General features: G+C 43.1%; 1 protein-coding gene across 2 annotated transcripts in view; it reads right to left on the bottom strand.

Moving 5' to 3' along the window:
- Positions 1–17831, bottom strand: part of F13A1 (coagulation factor XIII A chain) — a 70091-nt gene extending 52260 nt beyond the window's left edge. The window contains exons 1-3 of one of the 2 annotated variants that reach the window (XM_035125298.2): positions 17744–17831; positions 16983–17165; positions 6608–6796 (exon numbers count right to left, since the gene is read on the bottom strand). In XM_035125298.2, the coding sequence (XP_034981189.1) occupies positions 6608–6796; positions 16983–17142 (349 nt within the window). In that variant the 5' untranslated portion in view covers positions 17143–17165; positions 17744–17831. Of the gene's footprint in view, positions 1–6607; positions 6797–16982; positions 17166–17557; positions 17687–17743 lie in introns of those variants that run through there. The other variant, XM_035125299.2, reaches the window with a different exon arrangement.
- Between the last annotated feature and the right edge of the window lie 10163 nt (positions 17832–27994).

The following is a 27994-nucleotide window of genomic DNA, read 5'->3' as shown; positions in this document are numbered from 1 at the left end:
ACTATCCTTTTATTTTATTTATACCCCACCAATCTGACTGGGTTGCCCTAGCCACCCTGGGCAGCTTCCAACATATATAAAAACATAATAAAATATTAAACATTTAAAAACTTCCATGTGCCTTCTTATGTCTTCTGAAGGTTGTATAGCTACTTATCTCCTTGGCTTATGGGGTCACATAACTCCATACCCTTCAACATTTCTCTGAAGAAAATTGGGACATCCTAAGGAAAACCGGGACATTCAGGGATCAAATCAGAAACTGGGACGGCTTCTGTAAATCTGGGATTGTCCCTGGAAAACAGGAACACTTGGGGGTGTCTGCAGTTTCCTACCCTTCTCTTAAGAGAAAGGACCCAGTTAATTCCACAAATAAAACCAGACAGTAAACCAAAGTACAGTATAAACAATGCTGTAGCAGCTATACCTATAAGTCTCAGCTGTGTTGAAGACCTGAGACTGATCCTCCCCTACCACAATCACAGCTCTCTCTATTTTGTCAAAGTGTACAGAAATCACTGTCATAATTGCTCTGAATCATGGTGTCAAACAGCTATTAGTATTTGCCATTCTAGGGGTCTCCAGAGGTGGAGCTAGCTGCTCCGGCACCCGGAGGAGCGCACATGCTGTGCAGCCGGCGGCGGGGCGAGCGTCCCAGGGGGGTGGGGCGGTGATGTCACCCCCACCCCCAAGGATGACACCGGAGGTGGGCCGCCCCCACTGCACCCCCTTCCTCCACCAGTGGTGCTCTCCAGATGTTTTGAACCAGAAGTCCCTTCAGCCCCAGCCAGCACACATCTTACTCATTATGACATTTTTTTAAAAAAAAAGAAAAAATGTGCTTTTCACATCTTGCCATTTGCAGCTAAGTCCCTGTTGCATGGCTAATTAATCAAATGCCAAGTTTCTGTTAAATGAATAGAAGAAGAAGAAGAGACTCATTAGTTCAATAATGGTCTTCGTGACTTGACCATGCACCATATTGTTCTCATACTCTGCAAAAGACTCCACCCTTTGAAGAAGATGTCATTTATTACTGTTGAATCATTGTTTCTTAAAAATTGTGAGCCACACACTCTCACTCAAAAAAAAGAGGAAAAATGTTGCATGCCAGCTGCTAAAGGGACCCCTGACCATTAGGTCCAGTTGCGGACGACTCTGGGGTTGCAGTGCTCATCTCGCTTTATTGGCCAAGGGAGCCGGCATACAGCTTCCGGGTCATGTGGCCAGCATGACTAAGCTGCTTCTGGCGAACCAGAGCAGCGCACAGAAATGATGTTTACCTTCCCGCCAAAGTGGTACCTATTTATCTACTTGCACTTTTGGCGTGCTTTCAAACTGCTAGGTTGGCAAGAGCAGAGACTGAGCAACGGGAGCTCACCCCGTCGAGGGGATTCAAACTGCCGACCTTCTGATTGGCAAGCCCTAGGCTCTGTGGTTTAGACCACAGTACCACCCGCCAGCTGCTAAGCTAGGAGAGACAAATATGTGACCACTGTGTGCAATTCTGATACTCATCCTGATCCAGCAAGTGTAATTAACCCACACTTTCCAGTGCATTTTCCCATCACTTTCCATATCACAGGAAGTCCAGTCGTTGGGGGAAGTGGATTTGTTGTGCAAAACCTCCCAATTGACTATAAGAACACAATCCGAATTTGTCGGTATTTGACTGACTCCCAACCCCAAAGCAGTCACTGCCTGGAAGCACCCAAATTCAGAATTAAGGAGCGGGATGCCCCTGAGCACATTCTAAACCTAGGGATTTGTTTTCGGTACCAGAACTGACCTGAGCTCATAGTCCTTTCACACAAAAGTCCACTCAGCCCTGGTTATTTTTCTTCGTTTCTACAGCCTCATTTAGGGGGGGAAGGTAGTTTTGCTATTGCAACGCCTGGGAGTCAAACGCCCTTGCTGATAGACTACAAAAGGCCCAGAGCTCTCCCAGTAGATTTTAATTTACCTTCAGCTAGGGATGCTGGAAATTGCCAACAGAAACAGAAGTGGAAATTGCCCATGTTCTCTTATTCATCCCATGTCCTGAGCAGATATCAATTCAGAAAATCCTATTGGATTTTGTCACTTTCAGTCCACAAACAATATGCAATGGATTGCTATTCCTCTCCACTTGCACGGGAATTCCTTTGCAGTGAAACGGATGGCCTTTTGCAGGGGGTGGAGTATCATAATTACAATGTAAATTACGTAAGTCATGCAATTTTGACACACTGGTCAAAAGATGAGTGGGTGGAACTGAAACAGTGATTCATGTGAGTCATGGGTAGATCAGTCAGTTGTTGATAACACCAAGTTTGCAGGTTCAATCCCCATATGGGAGAGCTGCATATTCCTGAATTGCAGGGGGTTGGACTAGATGATCCTTAGGGTACCTTCCAACTCTTCAGTTCTATGACAAATATTAATGAGGAAATAAAAATGCTGCCCTCCAACATCCCTACCTTCAGCCCACCGCAGTGGTAGAGAATTCTTATTCCAGCCAGCCCATATAGGTCTGTCCTCACCTTTTCTTTACAGCTCTGGCTACACAGTTATCAAGAGCAACAAGACCGAGTACCACAGTGAAGAAGAGAAAGAAAAAGTTATCTTTGTCCAAGAATCCATGGATTTACAGGAATACAGGAGCCAAGAAAACGCCAACTTTAACCTAAGAGCTCTTTTATGGATGCTGTTATGTATATCAGTCAATTGGCTAATAACAAAAGTGTTTAGGGCGTTTAGACCAATATGTATGGATTTTACGAAGCCAGTTTGGCAGAGGTCAAATGGATCCTAAGATTTACAGCCGTGCACAGAAAGAGATCATTAATGCAAGGAGGTGGCATATAAATTTATCAACAGATTTTAATGTCGGACCCAGGAAGACGCAATAAAAGGGGAGATTGAAGGCCTCATTAGCAGATGTGATCTTTTAGATGCCTTTTGAACAAGCCATTATTAGGAGGACTCATATTTTCAACATGGAACTGACACAACATCGCCTACTATGGATATACTCAACAGACAGGGTTTTGTATGCTCTGTGCCCAAGAGTGGGAGGGTAAGGTATGCACTGGAGGCTGAGTGTCCAAGGGATGAGGCTAAATTGCAGGTCAGAGATGGGGGAATTCCGGTCCTCCAGATGTTGTTGGTCTTCCACTCCCTTCAGCCTCACCCAGCACAGCCAATGGTCAGGGATGAGGGGAGTTGTGGTTCAACTACATCTCGAGGGCCATAGTTTTCCCCATCTCTGCTGTGAGTCCTGCAGATTGCAGGGAGAACATGGCAGGTGGGCCCAGCATCTCCATGCCTCCAACTTCTCTCCATTCCTGCAAAGCAGCAGAGTGGGGGGTGCACATCATGCCTCCCACCTGTATTTAGCAGCTGTTTGGTCACCACCAAGTTACCAGATCTGAGCCCTGAACAGGAATAGGGAACAATGGAATGGAATGTGGTGGGTAGTTCACCAAGGAATTCACGGTGAAAACCCAGTTATGTATTGTGAACACAGGGATAGATGGAGACATCAGTCTCTAACACTACCCAAGATTCAACCTCCTTTTGTTGAAAGTGCAACAGCGGGGATCATTCCAGTTTCTAGTTTAACGGTTACTTCTGTTATCAGAAAGTCAGCTAGCCAGGAGGCGGGATGGAGGTGTTGCTTAGCACCTGGGCCATAGCATGATCTTTCGTGTGGCATGTGCTCTGATTGGCTAGATACTTCTGAGGGAGTTTCCCTCTGTATGTTTAGTTGAATGTCTCCCTGGTATGTACAAGTAAGAAAGACAAAACCTCTCTGTTTCGTTCTCCTCAAGTTATACGCTGTTTTTATTCAGCCTTCCTCAGTAAAGTCTTATCGGAGTTTCTTTTCTCTCTGGACTCCGCCTGTATTATTTAATTGACATTGCAAACAATTTCATCCAAACATACATGGACTATCCTTCCCTCCAACTGTAAAAGAACCTGTAAGGAAAACCTGAAAAGGCACACCTTTTCGCCATATAGAAATGAAAAAGCTAAATGCATGCTATTTCCTAACTATCAGATTTAATAAATGGCTACACGATTATTGTGCAGCAACAGAAAGGGGGTTGGGGTTGGGCAGACAATAATACAAATGCAAAAATACAGCTAGTTCCTAGGAAGACAAATTAAATGCCAAATCAAAAATAATTCTCAAAGAGTTTATAACAGTAGGGGAGATGGCTGTGGAGAAAGATTTGCATCAGTAAGTCATGTAGACTGAATAGTAAATTTGCCACAAATGTCATGGACTCAGTAGTTTGCAGGCATTCAGATGCAGGAAGAGAACGCAAATGTAACGTTAATTTCAGTGGGTTTACTCTAGGTAAGATGTGGTTGAATACTGCCCTACATATATAACTGCAGCACACAGAATTAACTGATTAGTCAACAACAACTTTAACACAGCACAAATGTTTTTCATAAGCAGACTGTTCTTCCATTACGAATCAAGCATTGAGTAATCAGCAAGTAATCGATGCAACATGCAGCATGTTCTGAGCCGACCAAAGAAGAAAAGGACTATTTCTTTTGTACAATAAAAACTCACATAACTCGTTACCAAAAAGATGTAGCAATAGCCACTAGCTTGGATGGCTTTAAAAATTGTGACAGTTCATGGAGGATAGATTTTTTTAAAAAATGGCAATAATCCATAGCAGTTGAATGGAACTTCAGTCTTTAGATCAGTATGCTAATGATTACCAGGTGCTCATGTTACTGAGATGCTCGCGGTCTGGCTGGAACTCTGTACATGCCCCAAGGCTCTGTGTGACTTAGCTTTGCTGTGTGCCATTGTGGTTTTCCCAGTAGCGATGTATGGAAGTGAGAGCTGGACCATAAAGAAGGCTGATCACCGAAGAATTGATGCTTTTGAATTATGGTGCTGGAGGAGACTCTTGAGAGTCCCATGGACTGCAAGAAGATCAAACCTATCCATTCTGAAGGAAATCAGCCCTGAGCGCTCACTGGAAGGACAGATCGTGAAGCTGAGGCTCCAATACTTTGGCCACCTCATGAGAAGAGAAGACTCCCTGGAAAAGACCCTGATGTTGGGAAAGATTGAGGGCACAAGGAGAAGGGGACGACAGAGGATGAGATGGTTGGACAGTGTTCTCGAAGCTACGAACATGAGTTTGACCAAACTGCAGGAGGCAGTGGAAGACAGGAGTGCCTGGCATGCTATGGTCCATGGGGTCACGAAGAGTCGGACACGACTAAACGACTAAACAACAATTGTGGTGAGAGAGAGAGAGAGAGAGAGACCCTTTGTTGAGGCCAGAGCTGATCCAAATACATGCCAGCCAGCCAGAAACTGGCTGCATATGCATAATTGAATCCCCTGAACCCAGTGCCAGATCTAGTGCAAGTATCACCTAGGATTTGGCCATTCATCATTCCCTGTGAGCAAACAGGTGCCAGCTGGCAAGCATATCTTGCATATCTTGTCCATTTGCATTTTCTGAAGAGGTCCAAGCTCATCCTCTTTCAGGGCACCTTATTAAAATGAGATTTGATGGGCAGGGAATGCGATTTGCTATTTTCTTTGAGATTAGTCAGCAGGGCTCCCCCCGTGGGGAGGCACTTTCCAAAGAGAAGGTTTTTCTATCTTATAACAGGATCAGGAAGGTTTGAAATCTGACCCTAGAATCAATATGATTAGCCCAAGCATCACCCCCTGCTCTCCGCCGCCAGCTGCCTGCTTAGGATGGGACCACTACTTTGATAGGTGGAAGGATGATCTGAAACGGCAAAAGCCTTTTTGGAACATCCAAGGCTAGCTGTGGCCCTCAACTAATTGTGAAAATTCAAGAGATGATCTAGCATTTTCTTTCTGTTCCTCCCAAGTCATTTCCATGTCTGAATCCCCTGACCTTCTTTTAACCTTCCTTATTATCCCAATCTGACTCCTCTCTGGCTATCGAAAGGGTTCTTCATGTGAACTTTCCTCTTCCTGGATGGCACAAGGAACTGTGGTTAGCTCTAAACAGAAAGTGGAAGCTTCTGGTATCCTCCTCACATGAAATGTAGGGTGTTGGTTCTTGTAACGCTAAACTATGGCTATGTCTAAAACCAAGCCATTTTGTCCCCTTCCTCCCCAGTGTTTAGGAAAGGTGAGGCATTAACAACTGATTCACGGGGGATGAAGTTCATTTGTGTTGGAAATAACTCCACTCACTTTCTGCCTGGACAAACCTTTATGTATTTTGTGTTTTTTATCTCGTATTATTATGCTGTGAACTACCCTGAGATCTACGGACGAAGGGCGGTATACAAATTTAATAAATAAGCAAATTGCTCAACCTTCTCTGTCTCCTGCCCTGGCTCATTTCAAATGTAGATGCACAGCCTGCCATTTCCGGTTCCACCCACCCCAGTTTGAAGCACTGAGAAATAATTTGTTTTTGCTTTATTTTTTGCTTTTCAAAGCAAAGACCAATATGTTCTGCATACCCAGCAGTCTTTGCCATCTGTAAGGACACCCTCCTCCACTCCCACCTTATCCACCCCACCCCCCCACCCCGTCTAGTATAAGAATCTCGTGAAGACAAGGGTGGTTTGGTGAACATCACCGTTTGACACTTACCTATAATGTACTCAATCCAGAATTGGTCCTTTTCTGGATTGTACGGACGGTTGAATGAGAGTTGGATGTGGAAGGGCTGCCCTCGGCGCACAATCAGCTTGAGGTTGTAGTATCGCTCCGTGTGGTGTTCTCTCTTATTAATGTCATCTTCACGGTTGAACAAATGGACGCCCTGCACTTCCAGAACATCTGCAGGTGCACAAAGGGATGACCAACACGGCATCTTTAGCTCCTTCTTGTCACTTGGATCCCAGAATTAATTCCTTTCCCTTTACCATTTTATCTCACAAATTTCAGACCCTGCCCTTTAATTCTTAATTTTTTATTTTTTTAAAGAAACCCACTTGCAGGACAATCAACCATAAATTAAATCAAACTCAAGGACCGCAATACCTCAAGGACCAGCTCTTTCCATATGAACCTACCTGGACCCTGAGATCATCTTCTGAGGCCCTCCTTTATATGCCTCCTCCTTGAGAATTCCAGAGGGTGGCAACACGAGAAAAGGCCTTCTCTGCAGTGGCTCCCTTTCTGTGGAATGCTCTCCCCAGGGAAGTTCGCCTGGCACGCCTTCATTGTACACGTTTAAGCGCCAGGCAAAAACATTCCTTTTTAACCAGGCCTTGGGTTGATCTGATTTACATCCTACGCCCTTTTAAAATGTGTGGGTTTTTTTTGGGAGGGCGGAGGCTATTGGGTTGTTGTTGTTGTTATTATTATTATTATTATTATTATTATTATTATTATTATTATGTATTTTGTGGTTTTCTATCTTGATTTTATTCTGTGAACCACCCTGAAACCCACAGGCAAAGGGTGGTAAATAAATTCTAACAACAACAACAACAATAACAACAGCAACATAAAGATTAAGCTCATTGAGCAGCAGGCATTCAGCGTTAGCATGCAAATGATCTAAAGAGCCTGGGTAAATATTCACCTGGTCCCTCAAAGGCACAAGGAGGATAAGGCTTTTTTCATATAAGATCTGGCTATCATATCAATGGCTATCAGCTGTCTAGTATCTCTGGTATCAGAGGCAGTGTGCCTCTGAAAACCAGCTGTTGGGGGTTCTCATGTTCTACACATGGGCTTCTCTGAGGCATCTGGTTAGCTGATGAGCAAACAGAATGTTGGACTAGATAAGACATTTGGCTTGATCCAACAAGACATTTCTTATGTTCTTCAGTATTGGCCTCAGGCACACTTGCCTGGGGAAATGCTCCAGGGATGGAGTGCCACAACCAAAAAGGCCCCGTCTTACACCAACATGGATGTGGCTCCTGAGAAGGAGTTCAAAAGGTAGAGTTCATAATTCTGCATGTTGATATGAAATGGCAGCAGTCCTGAGCTATATAGGTTCAAAGTTTCCCTCATTCATTTCCAAAGATCAGAAGTCAGATGAGAATGGGGGGGGGGGCATGGCTCATGCACAAGCAAAGTGGCAGCTTGAATTCAGGCCTCTGACGACCAATTCAGGTCTTCCAGGTCCTTGTGATGTTTGCAAGTGCTATTGAATGCCAGCTCATGGTGCAGGAGCTATTCAATTATTAGGCACACAGCTTTTTTTGGTTTTTTGTTTAAGCCCCTACCAGGTCTATTTTTGCCTATGGGCTGGAGCTTTCTCACCAGTTCTCTACTGCCTGCCATTCATTATGCATTGGGCAGAGCTGTGCTTCATCAGATAATGAATTGGGATTACCAGTACGACTTGGAAACTCCAGACAAGCTCAATTCCCTACAGGCTGTGTAATGTAGAGATTCTATGTACTGGGGAAGGAGGTGTCTCTCCCCCCCCCCCAGCTGCTCTACAGCGATTAGCATTCAGAAACAGGACTCAATAGATTGTATTATCATATTTGTCATTACCTCCCAAATCCCTGCTCAAAAGGATATTGCATCAATATCTGTTGTGTGGCAGAATAGGGGTTGCTTTTCATTTTGGAGTCCACTCAAAGGGTGCTTCAAGTTTAGCACATGATGCAAATTGGCTGCTTTTTTTGGTATCTGTTTTTAATTTCACAACAAATCTGGCACTGGAATGAAGATGAAATCAACAACACATTGCTGTTTTTATGATATTGGCTCTAGACACAATGCTGGTTAAAGTGACCCTTTTGCTTAATGGATGCTAAGAGATGGCTTTTAATTTAGGATTAACGTCCTCCTATAATGTAACCAGTTCAGTCTTGAACAATCTATTTTAGCAACTTTTATTTAGATAAGGAGTCCAGAAATGTTCGCCCAAAGGATTGTCCTGTGGTTTTTGAGGCAAAATCTAGTAGCTGCTAAGGGATGCTGAGCCATCCAGCATGTTTCTAGACCTCATGATTGGGGGGGGTGGGTACTAAAGCCATATAAACAGTATTTGAAATTCCCATGGAATACAAGTGTTTGGGTGAGGTTTCATTAAAGGGCAGTCGAGACTTGTCAGCAGAGAACCAGGCTCCTTTCTGTTAGGATTGAGCCCCCCCAAAAATGTATTTTTTACATTTTGCTTTATGATTGGGTAGGAAGCAAGAGAGTTGCCACATAAACTAAGGGTGATTTTGGGAAATAAAAAAATTCCTTCAGTAGCACCTTAAAGACCAACTAAGTTTTTATTTTGGTGATTTTGGGGTCTGTGAAATGGTGACGGGGGGGGGGGGAGAGATTCCTTAATGAAAGAGTTTTCAGATTACCAAATTTCGAAACTTCCGCTGTTTACAGACTGACTTGGTTTTAGAAGCCTGACTGCATTATTCTTTCAATGCTCCTTGCTTTGATTGTGTGATTTTTTCTAGCTATCACCACTGTCTGTTCAACTCAGGGCAGGTTTGCTTTTTATTATTATCTTCAGTTAAGAGATTTCTGTTAGAAAACTGGAAAAAGGCTCTTGAGAGACATGAAGCCTGCTCAACATTAGCGTCAACGCTATAAGCGTAAAAGCCACTATTTCACATCAATGAGCTCAGTTTTGCTTACGAACCCAGCCCTATTGCTGGTCTAGATTCCCAAAGCTGGATGGATCTCAGGACGATGAATTGGATTTAGAAGCTTCAGCTGTGAACAGAGCGCTCCGCTTCAGAGTTCTAGCCAGTCCTGCCTTCCTCAAGATACCTTGCTCCATCCCCCCTCCCCACGGGGTTCTATTTTCCCAAGCATGGGTCCAAGAGCTTTTCTGCTTGTCCCATTCTTTCTGGCATGGGTCTAATATGTTTTTGCTTTTTGGTCCTAGCTGCCCAGAGTGGCTCGGGCAACCAAGCCAGATGGGTGGGGTATAAATGATAAAATTATTATTACAAAATTATTATTACCCGGGAAAATCCACTGTTTACCATTGAACCAGAAGAAACTTAAATCTGCAGGAAAAACCCACTGGCGTTTGTTCTGAGTCAGCGGTAAATTGCAGGTTCCCCCCCCCCCGGGTAAAGTAGCAAACACAAGCAAAAGTGCGGACAAGCCCTCCGTCAGCAGTTTGCGCCCACTGAAGAGACTCATTTCTCTTTGAGTTGCCCTGGATTTCACACACACACACACACACACACACACACACATGCAGCCTAAGGGATTTTTCTAACAATTTGCAAAACTTTGAGCCTACTGCTCACTCCCTCTTCTGTGTGGCTGGTGCCATCTTGGTTCTTGGAGAAGCAAGTTTCCTGTCAGTATTTATGGTAGGCAGGGACCGTTCTCCGCATGAACAGCTAGCTATTATCTGAGTACGTTGGTGGGGAGGGGAGGTACTTAATAGCGAAGGGGAATACCAGTAAACATCCTCACCGTGCCGGCAATTATACGGCCCTTATTAACGGCAGTCCCTCTCCAGTCAAGTCATTTGAATTTCCCATTCTCGACTTCTGAACATCTGACTCCTGACCTTACGGGACGTGAATGAGGCCTCATGAATGATGCAGCCTCTTTGAAGGCCCGTAATGCATACTGGAGGCAATCCCCACTACCTTCGAATCAAATTTTAATGCAACAGCTGAGCGCCCTTATTGTAATGTCAAACAAAAGAGCCCTGTGGCTGCCCTGAGAAAATATACTGCCCTGTATGCTGCTTCTCATTACAGGAACACTCTAATAAGGCTTGTCCTTGGGCAGACTAGAGAAAGCCACGCCGATAGGTTCCCGGAGGATTAATCACACGGTATCATCATCATAAAACCACGTTTGAAAGCTGGTTCCAGCTTCATAACACCTATTCCCGGCTGACTATTTCCATGCCATTAAAAGTATGATTTGAACTTCATTCTGCTGCCTAGATCAGGGTATGAATTGAATTTTAAGCTCTCTGGGCTTAAAAAAACACACCTCAGTTTATTATACTAGGGCTGCACGACTATGCACAAGTACTTGAGGGAAAGTCCCAATGATTTCAGTGGGGTCACAGAAACTGCAGTTTCTCATGCCAGGTCACACTATTTGTTTGGCGAGCCAAGTATCTGTAGGATGTCAAATGCAGTCAAATCAACAATTCATGTTTTGCCAGAAGGGGCTGAGGGGCTCACAAGAGCTTTCCTGTGAACTTGCTAGAGAGGACTCTGTGAGATCACTCCCATTTGTGTCCTGGTGTAGCTATATATATAGACCTTGAACACACACTTATCCTGCTCTTCTCCACCATGCCACTGTGCTGGGGGGGGGGGGGGTTAAGGATCAAGTCTGCAACGAAAGACTCAAAGTGAGCCTAGAAGGATATAATAAAAAATTATTATTTATACCCCACCCATCTGGCTGGGTTTCCACAGCTACTCTGGGCGGCCCCCAACAGAATATTTAAAACACGATAAAACATCAAAAGCTTCTCAAACCAGGGCTGCCTTCAGATGTCTTCTAAAAATCAGATAGTTGTTTATTTCCTTGACATCTGATGGGAGGGCTTTCCACAGGGCGGGTCCCACTACCGAGAAGGCCCTCTGCCTGGTTCCCTGTAACCTCACTTCTCACAGTGAGTGACTTTTAGAAGACATCTGAAGGCAGCCCTGTTTAGCAGGGCCGTCTTAAGCACAGCCAGCGCCGTAGCGCAAAGATCCCTCCAGCGCCCCCTCCCTTTCCCAAAATTTAGAGCTTCACCACCAGCATGCACATGGCATGGGGAAAAGGAGGAGTCGCCACGGAGGGACCAGCAAGAGTCGCTTGGGTGCTGTGCATGCACGTTGGTAGCCAGCCTCGTTCTCCTGCTCTGTCCCATGCTCCTCTGGCCCTCCCACTCCAGCAGAAGGAAGGCTCTTTGAAACCAGCGCTCAGCTCGGTTCCCATCTTTTCTTCCTTTGTGCGTCCCAACCTGGGTGGGAGGAGGGAGGTGTGGGCAGAGGCGGCCCGCAGCCCAGGGCACTCCGTCAGAGAAATGCCCCCGATCGTGGCTAAGAAGCTAACCAGGGGGGAAACAAAGCCCACTCCCAGGGTCAGAGTGGCTCAGGAGGCGCCCCCTCTCCTTGCAGAAGCTCCCAATGGGCAGCCACTCCCCTTTTCTGGGGGCATCACGCTTTAAGCAGAAAGCCACACTGGGTGGTGGACTGGGTCGGTGTGCTCCCCCCCGCTCTCCCACGTGGTCTCGGCGCTTGTGAATTGCCCTAGCTGGAGGGTCTCACTGCAGATGCCAGTCCCGCCGCCCGGAGAAGAGCGCTCTCTCTTCCTCTCTCTCCCTCTGTGGTGGGCGGCTTCTTCCCTCCGGCGGACTTCTCGGAGCAGTGCCGTGCCATGAGCAGAGGAGGAGGCAGCCGCGGGCGTCATAGGGCTTAGTGGCTGGTTGCGCCCCGCCAGCACCCCTGAGAGGCCGGCGCCCTGGCGCAACGCACCACTAGACCCTATGGGAAAGACGCCTCTGCTGTTTAGGGAAGTTTTTAAGGTTTGAAGTTTTATTCTGTTTTTTTAATCTGTTGGGACCACCCAGAGTGGCTGGGTAAACCCAGCCAGATGGGCGGGGTATAAATAATAAATTTATTATTATTATTATTATTATTATTATTATTATTATTATTATTATTTAGAAACTTCCTAAGTACTGTGTGCTACGGAGTGGGGGGGGCGGGCTCCAGCTCTGGCAGCAGCCCCATGTCTCATGTTAACACCTCAACCTGCCTCAAAGAGAAACACCAGCCAAAGTTCTTGCAAGGCATGGAATCAATCCGCAACGCTGTCTAATAAATTCATAACAGCTCCAAGTATGTGACCTTGGGAGTCCATGAGCCACCTCACCTTGAAATGTTACCTCCCTCCTGACGGGAGGGGGCCAGGGAGGGAAGCCAGGAGGTCACAGAGCAAGTCAGGGATGTGTTCAGCTCCGAGTCCCCAGTGGCTCAGCCCTCCGTGATATTCCCCATCTCCATGGTAGCTGATTCTCCTCGCAATCACACCCCCACCGATTCTTCACGCCAGGACCATCTGCTCCCCTTGCTCCCTTGTACGCATGCCAGCAGCCTATTTACAACAACGCCCCCCCCCCCCGCGCGCGCCACATCAAGAGTGTTGATAATTTATGCGAGGAGGAAACCCCCATGGGGGATTTCTACCAGGATGATGGCAGTGCCTGGCGTAATTCCCTCCTGCATCCTCGATGCCAGCTCAGGCAAAATGCCAAGGGCAAATGCAGAAACCCCAAAGCAGAAGATCTTATTTGAATGGAGTACGCTTACACAGAGCTGATCAGGGTGACGTGTATTTGTGGGGGTGGGGTGGGGGCGTCAATACTTCAGTCCCATAAGCAAAACTGAGAATAGTTTTCAAACGCAGGTCGCACCCTTCTAATGATTATCAATGTATTTTCACTTCTCTGGGCACCTGCTTTTCATTTAGCGACAACTTACCTTAATTCTCCGTATGCTGATATACAGTGGTACCTCGGTTTATGAACACAATTGGTTCCGGGAGTCTGTTCATAAACTGAAGCTTTCATAAACTGAAGCGAACTTTCCCATTGAAAGTAATGGAAAGTGGATTAATCTGTTCCAGACAGTCCGCAGAGTACTTAAACTGAAGCGTTCATAAACTGAAGCGAACTTTCCCATTGAAAGTAATGGAAAGTGGATTAATCCATTCCAGACGGGTCCGCGGAGTACTCAACCTGAAGCGTACTTAACCTGAAGCATGGGTGTAATTGGTTCCGGAAGTCTGTTCATAAACTGAAGTGTTCATAAACTGAAGTGAACTTTCCCATTGAAAGTAATGGAAAGTGAATTAATCCATTCCAGATGGGTCCGCGGCGTTCGTCAACCGAAAATTCGTAAACCGAGGTGTTCATAAACCGAGGTTCCACTGTACACAGATATGTAAAATTGTGGTGGCTTTTTCTACTATGTGTGTGAACCAAAGTTGCAGGACAGGGGGGTGGGATTAAGTGTCTCTCTTTTTCTCTCTCTTTGTACTGCTTATGCTTTGGAATGTTTTTTTAAAAAAAAAATATCAATAAAATTAATTTTTTAAACACTGGTTATTAATGTGGTGGTGATGAAATGAAGAAGTAAAAGAGGAAGAAGGTCATCATCATGATATGCATATTATTTGTTGTTTATTATAGATGATAGATAGATGATAGATAGATGATAGATAGATGATAGATAGATGATAGATAGATATAGATAGATAGATAGATAGATAGATAGATAGATAGATAGATAGATAGATATTTGCAGCCCATGAGCAGTATGCATTGCAGTATAGCAGACGAACAGTCCCTAAAATTGGAAAAGGGTGAAGCAGAAGGAGAGGAAGGAAGTGGAAGCAAGGAGATACAGGGACACAATGTGCAGCTGTTCTGGCGTAGTTTAGATACAGTACACCATGGGGACAGGCTTCTGACTTCATAAGACTATTACAACACCCTGCAATTTTTAATGGACTAGCAATGAAGGAGAAACTTGGATCAGCTTGTGGAGCACTTAAGAGTTTGTTTGCACACTTGAAGGCTCTGCCCATTGCCTTCCCCTGCTGCAGTCTCTCCGGGCCAAGGCCACGCGAAACACGACTCACACTTTTTAATTAAAGACTTTTATTGTGAAGAAAAAACAGCCATGGACCCTGACCCTCAGCAGATCAGCCTTTTTCTTCATTAAAAAGGAGAGACTGTGACACTTGTTTGAAAGCAGGTAGTTTGGACCTTCCTCTGTTTTGGATGCCACTTGGAAGAGTCCCCTGACCTTCAATAATACCTTTGCAGGAGCATGAAAGGCCTGCAGCAAGAGGTGAGGACCCCTAATCCCCTCCTCCCACTGTGGTACGAGCAGAGGGTTATGTGTTGTCCTTTAGTACCTAACCCTGGACTTCAGGTTTCTGCAAAATCATAGAATCATAAAATTGTAGAGTTGGAAGGGACACTGAAAATCATCTAGTCCAACCCCATGCAATACAGAGTAATGCAGTTGTCTCATATGGGGATCAAACCTGCAAACTTGGCATTATCAGCACCGTGCTCTAGCCAACTGAGCTATCCAGCCTGGCTGTTTCATATGAGGTGAGATCTCAAGTTTCACCATACTGAAACTCCACCTCACCCCAACCCTTTTATTTTCTTGTGGGTGCCTATAGACTTTCATAGTCTACAGTCCACTAAAACACCATTGCTGTCCCAGTGGAGTGGCCTCAGGTCCAATTCCCTGGCACGTCCAGATCATCCGAACCTGGGGTTGCGGATCAAGTGTCTCCTCCTTCACTGTAACCATATAACAAACATTGGCTACAGATCATGGTTAAGGTGGATCACGTTCAGACAACACACTAAGCCAAACCTGCCCTGAACCGAAGGCAAAGCAACCTCCACATTAGAGGTTTAAAGACTCTCTCAAAGCAAATCTTTAAAAATGTAGTATAAACACCCAACAATTGGGAAACACTTGACTGCGAGTGCTCCAATTGGAGAACAGCCTTTACCAAAGGTGTCATGGGCTTTGAAGACACTCAAACTCAGGACGCAAGGGAGAAACGTGCTAAGAGGAAGGCACGCTTGGCAAATCCACACCGTGATCAACTCCCGCCTGGAAACCAATGTCCCCACTGTGGAAGGACGTGTGGATCCAGAATTGGCCTCCACAGTCGCCTACGGACTTATTGTTAAAACCGTGTTTATCTTACTCGTCTACGAGTGATCGCCAAAGAAGAAGAAGACTAAACCATGGTTTGGTTTCATGTGATGTGCTAGCAGAATAAATGTGTCTTTAAGAAGGTTTATGGATTATATTTCTCTGAACCCATTCAAATCTGCCCGAATTGTAAGACCACCAGAAGAGTCCTGTTAGACCAGGCCTAAGGCCCATCTAGTCCAGCAGCTTGATCTCACAGTGGCCAAACACACGGCATCATAGAATTGTAGAGCTGGAAGAGAGCCCAAGGGTCATCAACCCATCCCTCTGCCTCGAGGAAGCCTGCATGCAGGACATGAGCATAACAATCCTTTCCCCTCTTGTGATTCCTAGGAACTGGCATTGCCGCCAACAGCAGAGGTATAGCACAGCCATCCTTCACTAAATTCATCTGGTAATAAGATTACAAGAGGTTGGCAAATTCCCACCCGTTCATTAAAATCAGGTGGGCAACCTGTACCCTCCATCTCACATCAGTGGAAGAAATGTTAATTTTTGCCACTTGCTTATAAGCTTTGTCCCTTGTGCCAAGCCACAGGGCCCAATCTGTGTATATAAGAAATATTATGAAAATAAATCAATATCCTCCATCCCTTTAGTTCTGCTCCTCCAAGGGGCACACACTTTCTTTCTTTCTTTCTTTCTTTCTTTCTTTCTTTCTTTCTTTCTTTCTTTCTTTCTTTCTTTCTATTTAATTTACATACCCTATACCCAGAGGTCTCAAAAAAAATCAAAATATAAAACCACAAATTACACAATCAAAATAAAAACAACAACCCAACAATCTCTCCCCCCCCAAAAAAAACACCCCACATTTTAAAATTGCACATGATGTCAATCAAATCTACCAAACGCCTGGTTAAAAAGGAACATTTTTTTTCCTGGTGCCTAAAGGTATATAATGATGGAGAAGCCCTGGGGTGTAGGATCCTTTATCTTCCCATCTGCATTAAGCCATGACTCATTCAAAATAAACCAAAAACCCACAAGATCACATTTTAGGAATTTAAGAAGAGGCCATATACTGAGCCAGGCCATAGCTCAGTATTGTCTACGTTGATCAGCAATGGCTCTCCAGGTTGATCTAGACAGGGTCTCTCCCAGCCCTTGAGATGCCAGGGATGAAACTGGGACCTTCTGCATGCAAAACAGTTGCTCTACCACCGAGCCACAGCCTCTTTCAGATGCATTCTGGGAAAATAATGGATTACCTCTGAACCTCAACATTTGACAACATGCCCAACCCCTGATGCAGGTCCCAGGGAAACCCTGAAGCACGTTTTGCTCTTTCTAAACTGTGAGGCTCCTTGGCATACCTTGTGGCTTATATCCTCTCGGCACCAAGCCAATCGTCTCCATTTCAGGAACTTCATCTTCTTCTGCGTTGGAGACATTGGGTGGGAGAGCTCTTCGCCCACTCGGACCTGTGGGAAGCCCTTTCTTCTTTTGCCTCTCTGCGGCCGTTGGCTCCATCATTGCAACTTGGTCTCTGATATCCTCTTGAAAGGGAGGAAGCGGGGAGATAAAAGGGGAAATGTGAGCGAATCAGCAGTGTACCGACTGTGCGATGCCACCAAGATAGGTTTTTTTTGTGGATGTCAAACATATATCAAAAAACAGAGCAGCTTCAGAGCAATATCATAATATTACTCCCCCCCCCCCAAGTTCCTCTGGCGATAGGTGCAAAGTTGGAAAGGGTATCTACATTTTTAAAACTCAAGGAGCAAATGGAGGAAATCAAAATTCCAAACTTTTGGAAAAAATCCCATGCAACAGATTACACACACACACATACACATTTGGAAGGTGAAATGAGAAATTCGTCTACCTAGACATATAATCCTCCCCAACAACCAAAAGAAACACACACACACCATATAGTACAACTCACTAGAAATGACCCTCTTAATGGAACAGCATGTGTAGAGCACACTTCCTAGAAAGAACCTGGAAAATCTTGCTCACAAAATGCTTTGGGTTAGAGCAGCTTAACTACTTTCAAGCCCCAAGTCAAGCGATTTTTAACCAAGTATTAATTAAATAACGGGAGGCATACAGTCAGCTAGAAGAGAGATACCTTGTGTTCGGTGTAGTTTCTCCTCTGTTTCACAAGTACAGCAAACTCTGACGTAAGATATCCTTGAGCAATTGCTATATATGGCCTCAACCCTCCCCCACCCACCCCCTCCACTCCCTCCCCTTCACGCCTGCAACAGGACAGCTCCCATCTGATACCAGCCACTGCAGCTGAGACTTGCTTTGCTCTCGCTCCTTGCTAGTCTGTCCTGCCTTCACAGAAAAGGAATGTTCAGATTAATTGCTGGGAAATCCCTTGGTACTTCTCCCAAGTGGGAAAATTAGTCCCAAACCTCAGGGGTGTGCCTGGGAAATAAGGAGTGTGGCCGTGCTAAAATACAAAGAACAATGGGAGTTAGCCGCTGTCCTGAACCATTAAAACAATCTGCATGTCCCTGTCGGATGATGCACAGTATTTGGGATGGGACCGTCCCAAATCTTGGATATGCAAGTACCAAAACATTTTCCAGTTAAGTCAGAGCTGGAAGTGTCTGCTCATGAATCTGGCATGAATGCCCTGCGCCTTCAAGGATAGTTTCGTGTACTTTAATAGCAGCTACCCAAATAGAAAATTGAATGTATACTGAAAACTTCACACAATGAATAAACTTTCACCATTCGGATCCAAAAGTCTGCATTCTGAACGTGAAATTTTGTTTGACTGAGAATCTGAAATTCAGCTGCTTCAGGCTTGCTGGCATCCCTCAATAGATTTGATTTTGGCAGGTAACGAAAGATGTTGAAGAGGCCATCATTCAGGGTTGGAGCCTTAGCCGATAGTACCTCCTTGAATCTATATCCTTTCAATTTCCCCAGGTGTTTCACCTTTGGAAGATCTCTCTTATTCTGCTTTGTATATTATTTTAATGCAACTTTTAAGCATGTTTTTGTGTGCTGGCTATTTTAATGGATTGCACATGGCTTTCCATGTGCTAATGAGGCGAATCCGTCAGCAAAACTGGGGCAGGAGGCCTTTTTGTGATTCATCCACCCTCCTCTGTGCAGCCCCCTGTGACCCCCTCCCAAATCTGATGTCACTTTCCAGAGCGGATTTAGGGGAAAGCAGGGGGCTGCAGGGGAGGGGGGGCAACCACCCAAAAATTGTGTCCTTTAGCCCAGATTCCTTCCATCCATGGACAGAACACATCGGCTAATATCTCCTCCATTGTGCTTGGTAGTCTTTTATTATTAGCCACCCTATAATTTGATTGACTGGTGGAGGAAGGTCATATCACTCTGTCCTGCTTCCTCCTGATTGTGCAGGAAGAGACTTTCCTTCATCTATGGTTAGCCCAGAAGCCAAGCAGGCTGGGAGAACAGAAGTGATCATTCCTTTCCCCACTAGCTCGTTCACTCGCCTGCATGTGATTTCTGCTCACCTATGACTACCAGGCAAGCCGTTAACGAAAAGCCTGGATTCATGGTCAGATTCAGTTTAAGCCTGTACACCCATCTCATAAAGGCATCAGCTGTCAAACACTAATTAGCACTGCATGTTATCTACCAATTGCTGCCAGATTTATTTATTTTATTAAAAAAATAGCATTACATGTTATGTGAAAGACAATTTATTAAATTTTGTGAAAGACAATTTATTAAATTTTCCAATTAAACACATTTAAACAAAAACAAAACATACAACCACAAACACAACAACACGTAATAAACATAATAAACACACAAAAAAATTCTTCTTAACATCTTATCAACTATTACAATTTTCATTGCTCTGCCGAGCTTTGACTTGCCTCCTTCCCCCCAATCGGTTTTCTTATCCATTCTTATCTCACAGTTCCTTTATTCCTTCTACTTAAAGTCAATTCGTAGGATTTATTTCAGTCCTGCAAGTGTCTTTAAACTTCTACAGTTCTTCTCCGTATAGTCCACAAATTTACTCCAATCCTTTTGGAACTTTGACTCTCGCTGGTTTCGAATCCTGCTAGTCAGTCTTGCTAATTCCGCATAGTCCATCATTTTCGTCTGCCACTCTTCAATCGTCAGTAACTCCTGGGTTTTCCATTTTTGGGCTAACAAAGTCCTAGCCGCAGTTGTCGCATACATACATAATACTTGATCTGCTTTCACTATCTCTTGTCCTATAAGTCCTAATAGAAAAGCTTCCGGTTTTGGGGGGAAAGGTGTATTTAAAAATCTTTTTCAGTTCATTATATATCATTTCCCAAAATCTTTTGATTTTTTCGCATGTCCACCACATATGATAAAATTCACCATCCTTCTCTTTACATTTCCAGCATGTTTTGCTACTCATCCTAAACATCTTAGCCAATTTTACTGGTGTTAAATACCATCTATACATCATCTTCAAAACATTCTCTTTCAGGGCAGTACATGCAGTAAATTTCAATGTTTGATTCCACAATTTCAACCATGCATCATATTCAATATTATACCCAAAATCTTTTGCCCATTTCATCATCACATCTTTTGTCAATTCATCTTTCGTATACCATACTAACAACAAATCATACATTTTTGACAACAATTTTGTTCTGCCTTCCAACAAATCTATTTGAAATTTGGACCTTTTATCTTCAAAACCTATTTTTTTATCATTTATAAACACATCATTTACTTGGTGATATTGCAGCCATCCAGTCACATGTTATGTCAGCTATTAAATATTATGCCCGTCAGCAAATGCTATTGCGAGCCAGTATTGCCCACTATGATACAGCGATAGTTTCCAAAGTGTCTTTTAGGGAACTATGGATTCTTTTGAATGAGAAAATCAGTAATGGCAGCCAGACTTTCCCCAGATACTATGAATCACTTTTGCTGCTTTTATTGGGGGGAGTTGGGGGGGTGTAATTTTTATCCCTCCCAAAGACAGCTTGCTCTTCATTGCCTCCTTCCTACACACAGGGGCAGATGGGGCTCATCCACCTGGGAAGGTAGCCCATCGAGGAGAAAGGAAACTGACTCTAAACTTCCACTGCCTTGTGAGGCACCTTCAGGAGAAGAAAAGGCTAAGGAGGAAACCCTACAGAAATCTGGAGCAGAGTCCCCAAGGCGGTTGGATGGGGTCTTGAACGCCTCCTTCCGGCAACTCCCGCAGGCAAGCTGGTGTCAAACGTATTGCTCTGCTTTCCTCTGGATCATGTCAGCGAGGCCAAGAGAGGGGCATCTTGTTGTCTGTCAGAAGGCAGGTGTGTCACTGCCTAGCGCAACAGCCTCCACTGGCTGCAGGGAATGGAAGAGGAGGGTGGCGCTCCGTAGCACAAATGGGAGCCTGTTGTGTGGACAGAACAGCAGCATCAGATACAGCCCACTGACTCCATAACGATTTCGTCAGGTGACTTCACTGGAAGGACTGACAATGGAGATACGTCATCAGAATGCTTATTGGGGGAGAGTGAAGCTGATGTATTCTTTTGTCCTCCTTGCAATTTGAGGATATGCTAAAATCAATTCTGCTGGTATACAATTAATGATAACACATAGTAAACCGAGTGGTACCTTGGGTTATGAACTTAATCAGTTCTGGAAGTCTGTTCTTAAACCGAAACTGTTCTTAAACTGAGGCACGGTTTCCCTAATGAGGCCTCCCGCCGGTGGTGCCCTTCCACCGTTCGGATTCCATTCTTAGACCGAGGTAAAGTTCGCACACTACTTCCGGTTTTGCAGAGTTTGTAAACTGAATTGTTCTTAAACAGGACTGTTCTTAAACTGAGGTACCACTGTATAGGAAAAAAAGTCTGAAGCTCTAAACAGAAGTTTTATCTTCATCTCAGCTACAGGGATAAGTATACATACACAATCTTGATAAATTTTACAGGATTTGATTTGATTTTACTGGATTTGATAATTTTTACGGGATTGATCAAACAGGATTTGTTAAAAAATAGACATATTATGGACCCTGTATGCAATGCTGTGTACTATGGAAAAGCCTCAGTAATACCTTGAACAATAGCCTCCCTAGACCTTTGACAAAGTTCAATGGAAACATTTATTACAATTTTTATCTAAAATGATCTTTGGAAATTACTTTATATTATTTTTGTATAAATTGTACAGCAATAGCACAGCAGTAGTTCAGGTGAATGGATTCAGAATACCAAAATATGCAAAGAGGCACCAAACAAGGATGCCACTTATCACCACTATTATTTGAATGGAAACATTGGCTTATGCTATTCGAACTAATCAGAAAATAACAGGAATATTGATAAATGGACGTATAATAGCATTGAACCTCTTTGCTGATGATATTGCCCTAAATGGACCCAGAGACATCCTTGTCAGAGGTCATAGGGAAGTCCATTTACCTTAACCGGTAACAATCGCTTTACATGAGAAATTAACTAGGAGAGTCCACAGCCCGAATGATGTATTTGATACCGATGATTTTGTTGAAATATGGCACCCCTTTATAAAATATTCCAATGAACATCCTGATGACTGGCCCCCACCCATATAGATTTATCAGCAAATTTGACACATTAGCCTTCTGTTTGGGGAGTGCGGTGGGGGGGGGAAACAATTGTATTGTTTACGTTTATGTCTTTTTCTGAAAAATTAATGAAATACTTATGAAACCAAATTAATGATCATTTTGCATAGGTTTTTGACATCTTACCAATAATGATCACCAAGCAATTAAGGATAATTCCCATGGTTTCCATTACCAAGAGATCAGCTAATCGCAGGCACTGTGTATCTATAGGGGAAGCTGAATTAGTCGACATCAAATGATTAAAATGTGACAGCAGAACAGCAGAAGTCATTAGCAGTCTGCTTTCCTCTGATGATATGTTACAATTGCGTGCCTCATTTTTTGGCTCACTGACTCCACCGCAAAATGTTTTCCTAGTCTTGCAACAGACACTTAATAAGATTAATTCTGTCCTTGTGGAACCAGAGAGCATTGTCAAGACACCGAAACCTCGCTGCATAGTTTGAATGGGTTTGAATAAGCCCCTCTATTCCACGCCTCCCTGCTTCTCCATGCAAAAAAAGAAAAAAGAGGGGGGGGTCATGCAACTAGATTTTTTTCAATAAAAAAATCTGAATCGGTGAGATTTGGGGGGGAAATAAATAAAAGATTGCACAAGAAAACATTTTTAAAAGCCTTGGTTTTGTCATCAGGTTTAAAGACGGCATTGCATTTTGGAAATTAATTAGCAAGGACTGTCATATCATTAGCAATCCTCTGACAAGAAATATAATGAATAGTCCTTGGGAACAATGTCTCTGTAATACCTGCAGAGCTAGATGGTAATTCATTCAGAATCTCAGAGTATTAAGTGTGAACTTTCTCAACTGGAATCACAGCACATCAGAGAGGCACACATGCAAGTTGCTATTAAGGACACACAAACAGTTAAGAATAGCCTACCTAGTAAAGTATGTGAATGCAATTTAGAATGTTTGTTGCTTAGTCCTTTAGTCGTGTCCGACTCTTCGTGACCCCATGGACCATAGCACGCCAGGCTAACATTTAGAATGTTAGCCACCTATTATGGTTAGACACTATCTAATTAAGTAGTAGATATATAGGTATATTAGTAAATATATGTAAAAGCAACAACACTCTGGTGTTCCAAACTTTGAACAAAATATACGCAAATGATATAAAGGCAAAACAAAAGAAATTCTCAAAAGTGACAGAGATAACATAACATCCCCCCCAAACAGGAGTAAAACAGAACTATGTTTTAACTGAGCTTTGTTGGGCCACATTTTCCACCTAAGATAGGCAGGTGCAAACTCTCTTTTAAAAAACATATACAGAACTTGGAACTCAATTTACCACTGAGCCAAGTTTATCATTTTGCTGTGGACTGATAAGGCCTTGAGCAGCTTGGAAGTGTGGGTTATTTAATAGTTTGATAAAGAATAAAATGAGAATTCTGCGAATTCTTAGATCCAGGTTTGGGGCAAATATTCTCATGGTGAGAGAGCCCCAGCAGAGATTTAAAATCATAGAACATGCAGCAAAAGGAAGCGTTGAAATATAGGTTGTTAGATCTTTAAAATATCCCTTTTAAGTTCCTTCCTCTTTAGCACAGAAAAGACCACACAGTTTGGTAAGTTAAAATTGGTTTTTACTTACAAACTCTTCAAAGGTCAGATTCATGTGCTTTTCCACATAGCAGTCAGAAAACACAGGCAGCAAAATTTAGGCTACAGAAATTGGCAAAATGTTTCTAAATCATTGGTCTAGATAGAAACACAAGTACCCAAGCCTGCCACTGCCTAAAAAAAGAAAAGGGGTGATAATTGACTCCCTTCCCTTCAATTGGGGCCATAGGAACTCAATGCATGCCTTCCCATCTCCTTCAGAAATGCTCCTAACAAATGGTAGTTGGCTTATGCATAAACCTAAGAAAATCCTACAGGAAGAAAAATTCTATAGAGAGACAAGCCAACAGCAGATATAAAGACAAAGAGGACACTATATGTGTTCCACTCCTTCTAATAGCGAACTCAGGACTTGAATGGTGCCCTGACTGTAGTCAACTTATCGTATAAAAGGGCTAGTTAGAAAACTGGAGAACCTACCAAAATACCAGAATCATTAACCAGCTTGTAGATGAAACAGAGGCCATCATTATCTATCTTTTGATGTGGTTTTAGGAAAAGAGGCTGATTTGGTCACCACACTGCCAGCAGATGGAAAGAGGAGTTTGGCACTTGTTATTTCTCTTGAATTTCTCAGCACCATTTTTTTAATGCCATTGAAAAGCAAAGATGAGAAAGGCCTCGGAGTGTGGTCAAAGAAAGGTTCAAAACCTCTAGTTGTGCAGAACTCCATCTAATTAAGCTCGATGCATTTTGAACCAAGTTCTGATTCCATGGCATTCATGGGCTCAAAGGGTTTCAGTCTCCAAACTCTGTTGCAAGGTTTAATTGGGTGAGATCATGCAGAAATTTGGGGTGTTGCATCATCCGGATGCTAATGACACCCAGCTCTCTGGGTGTCTCTCTTTTCTATCTGGTCTTGGGGAGGCAATGGAAATTCTGAATAAGAGTTGTGTCAGGGATGGACTGAATGAGAGAGGACAAACAAGCAAGCCTAGCGCAGCCAAGTTAGACATAATAGTTGCTGGGAGTATTGGCGGCCTGGGGGTTGGGTTCTACTCCTCGAAGACTTTGGTTTTACAGCCGGGGTGGAAAACCACAGGTCTATGTATCCTTCAAACAACATAGAGACTGAGGAGGAGAAAGAAGGCAATGCTACCATTTGGATTGGGTACAAGTAGGAAGGCAGAGAGATGGGAATCCCTGAGGAAGGCACCACTGTTTCTAAGCATCTCTGTCTGACCCTTAGGACTTCCTCTAGCCCTCTATCTCCTCCCCAACCATACCTTGGAATGGCCCAGCATCTTGGATCTCTTTGTGTCTTGACATCCAGGATCGTGGATGCCTTTGCTTGGCAGGAATGTGTCATTGAGTTCTGGTCAATGCCAGATTTACGTATAAGATAAGCAAGCCATAGTTTAGGGTCCTACTCTCTTGGGGCTCCCGAAAAAATTAAACGAAAAATATGGATGTACATTTCCAAAATGTAAGATATTAATATACTTCTTCTTAATTGTATTTCACTATTAATATACTTCTTCTTAATTGTATTTCAGTTCAACATTTACTTTGATGAAATACATATTTTGTAGGTGCAAAGCAATTTAAAGTGAAAGCCTTCGCAGACGATTTAGTTTTAACATTGGAAAATCCAAAGGAAAGTGTTGCAGAAGCTATAGAAGTAATGGAGAAATTTGGCCAATTAGCAGGATTCAAATTAAATAGACAAAAAACCAAGGTTATGGCAATGAATATGACGAAAGAAGAAAAACAGGAATTACAGTTAAAACATGGACTCGACGTGGCTAAAAAGGTAAAATATCTGGGAATATGGATGACAGCAAAGAATATTAATCTTTATAGTGATAATTACGAACAAGTATGGAAGGAAATAAAGAAAGACCTGGAAAGATGGACTAATATGAAAATGTCATTCTTAGGAAGAATCGCAACAATAAAGATGAATGTATTACCTAAGATGTTATTCCTATTTCAAACTATACCTGTGGTTAAAGGTACGAGGCAATTCCAAGAGTGGCAAAAGATTTTATCAAGATTTGTCTGGCAGGGGAAAAAACCTAGAATAAAGAATAAAATTTTGGTAGATAAGAAAGAAAGAGGTGGATTCGCCCTGCCAGACTTGAGACTTTATTATGAAGCGTCTTGTATCTGTTGGATAAAAGAATGGATAACTCTAGAGAATACGGACTTGTTAGATTTGGAAGGTTTTAACAATAGATTTGGATGGCATGCATATTTATGTTATGACAAAAAGAAATCACATACCGGGTTTACGAATCATGTGATAAGAAGATCTCGGTACGAGGTGTGGGAAAGAAATAAAAGGCTGTTAGAGACTAAAACACCCTGGTGGGTCTCACCAGCAGAGGTATTAACAGTTAAGAAAGTAAATATGGAGAAGAGGCGGGCCACGTATGAGGAAATCTTGACGAAAACTGAAAAAGGATGGAGTTTAAAACCTTTTGAGGACATTAAAGGAGTGTTAACAGGATGGATAGAATACCATCAAATAAATGATGTGCTTAAAGAAGATAGAAAAATAGGTTTTGAGGATAAAAGATCCAAATTTCAAATAGAAGTGCTAGAAGGCAAAACAAAGCTTTTGGCAAAGATGTATGATTTGTTGTTGGAGTGGTATACAAAAGATGAGTTGACAAAAGAAGTGATGATTAAATGGGCAAAAGATTTGGGGCATAATATTGAATATGATGCGTGGTTGAAATTATGGAATCAAACTTTAAGATTTACAGCATGTACTGCCTTGAAAGAAAATGTATATAATATGATGTACAGATGGTATTTAACTCCAGTTAAATTAGCTAAAATGTATAGAATGAGTGATAAAAGTTGCTGGAAATGTAAAGAGAAAAATGGTGAATTTTATCATATGTGGTGGACATGCGAAAAAGTTAAAAGATTTTGGGAAAGTTTATATAACGAATTGAAAAAGATGTTTAGATATACTTTTCCAAAAAAACCAGAAGCATTTTTGTTAGGAATAATGGGAGGAGAGATTAGAAAAGAAGATCAAACACTGTTTATGTATGCAACAACCGCGGCTAGGACTTTGTTAGCCCAAAAATGGAAATTACAGGAATTACCTACAATTGTGGAGTGGCAGATAAAAATGATGGACTATGCTGAACTTGCTAGATTGACATGCAAGATTCGTGACCAGGGGGAGACAAGGTTTCAAAAGGACTGGAGTAAATATGTGGACTATATGGAGAAAAACTGTAGATCATTAAAAACTCTCGCAGGATTAAAATAAACCTTACGAATTGACCAATATGTCAAAAAAGGAACTGCAAAAAAGGGAATTAACAAGAAACCCGCATGAAGGGAGGGGGGGAAGTCATAGCTCGGCGGAGCAAGGTAAAAGATGTGAATATAAGATTTTGTATAAAAGATTGGTTTTGTTAATTTGTTGAATTTGGAAAACTGGAATAAAATGTATTTTTTTTAAAAAAAAGATGAAATACATATTTTGTTATGTGCAAATGGCTTTAGATACCTATTAGGTCTATAAATTACCATATAGCATAGCATATATTCAACACAAAAAACAGTGACAATTTGTTGTTGACAAAGGACAGCTGGACATATAAAGGGCCCCATTACCTTCAGTAGCTTAGGGCCTCCTCAAACCTAAATCCGTCCCTGGATCTGGTCATGCTTCTTTCTTCTCTGCATGGAGGATAGATGCCTAGTCAAACACATACAGAGAGTGTGGTTATGCGAGAACATAAGACGCTGCTTTGTACCGAATCAGACCATTGGTCCATCTCACAAAGAATCGTCTCCGCTGCCTGGAACTCCCTAGGGTTTCAGATGAAAGTATCTCCCAGCCCTTCCTGGAGATGCACTTCCAACAGGCAGCCCCCACATGAATGGGAGGAGGGAAGGCACCTGTGTCAGCAAGCATCATGCTCACACAGAGAAATAAACCCTTTGCAGCTCTTCTCTGCTGAGGATGGAAGGGAGGGATGCTGTCCAGTCCTGGCATCCCATGAAATGTAAGCATGTTTACAATGGCATGTTTAATATAGGAGAGGCTGAGCCTGTGCAAGCAGGAATGGAGCAAGAAGAGCAAACAGTCTCTTGTGCGTAGTAGAAGGGATATTTACAGAGACCTTTCATGGGTGCCATAAGAGGAACTGGTGAGCACACTGGTAACCATTGGCTA

Source organism: Zootoca vivipara, chromosome 8, assembly GCF_963506605.1.
Source record: "Zootoca vivipara chromosome 8, rZooViv1.1, whole genome shotgun sequence".
In the NCBI taxonomy this organism is placed as follows: domain Eukaryota; kingdom Metazoa; phylum Chordata; class Lepidosauria; order Squamata; family Lacertidae; genus Zootoca; species Zootoca vivipara.
The sequence above is the reverse complement of the archived record's forward strand: the minus strand, read 5'-3'. Positions and strand labels throughout refer to the sequence as shown.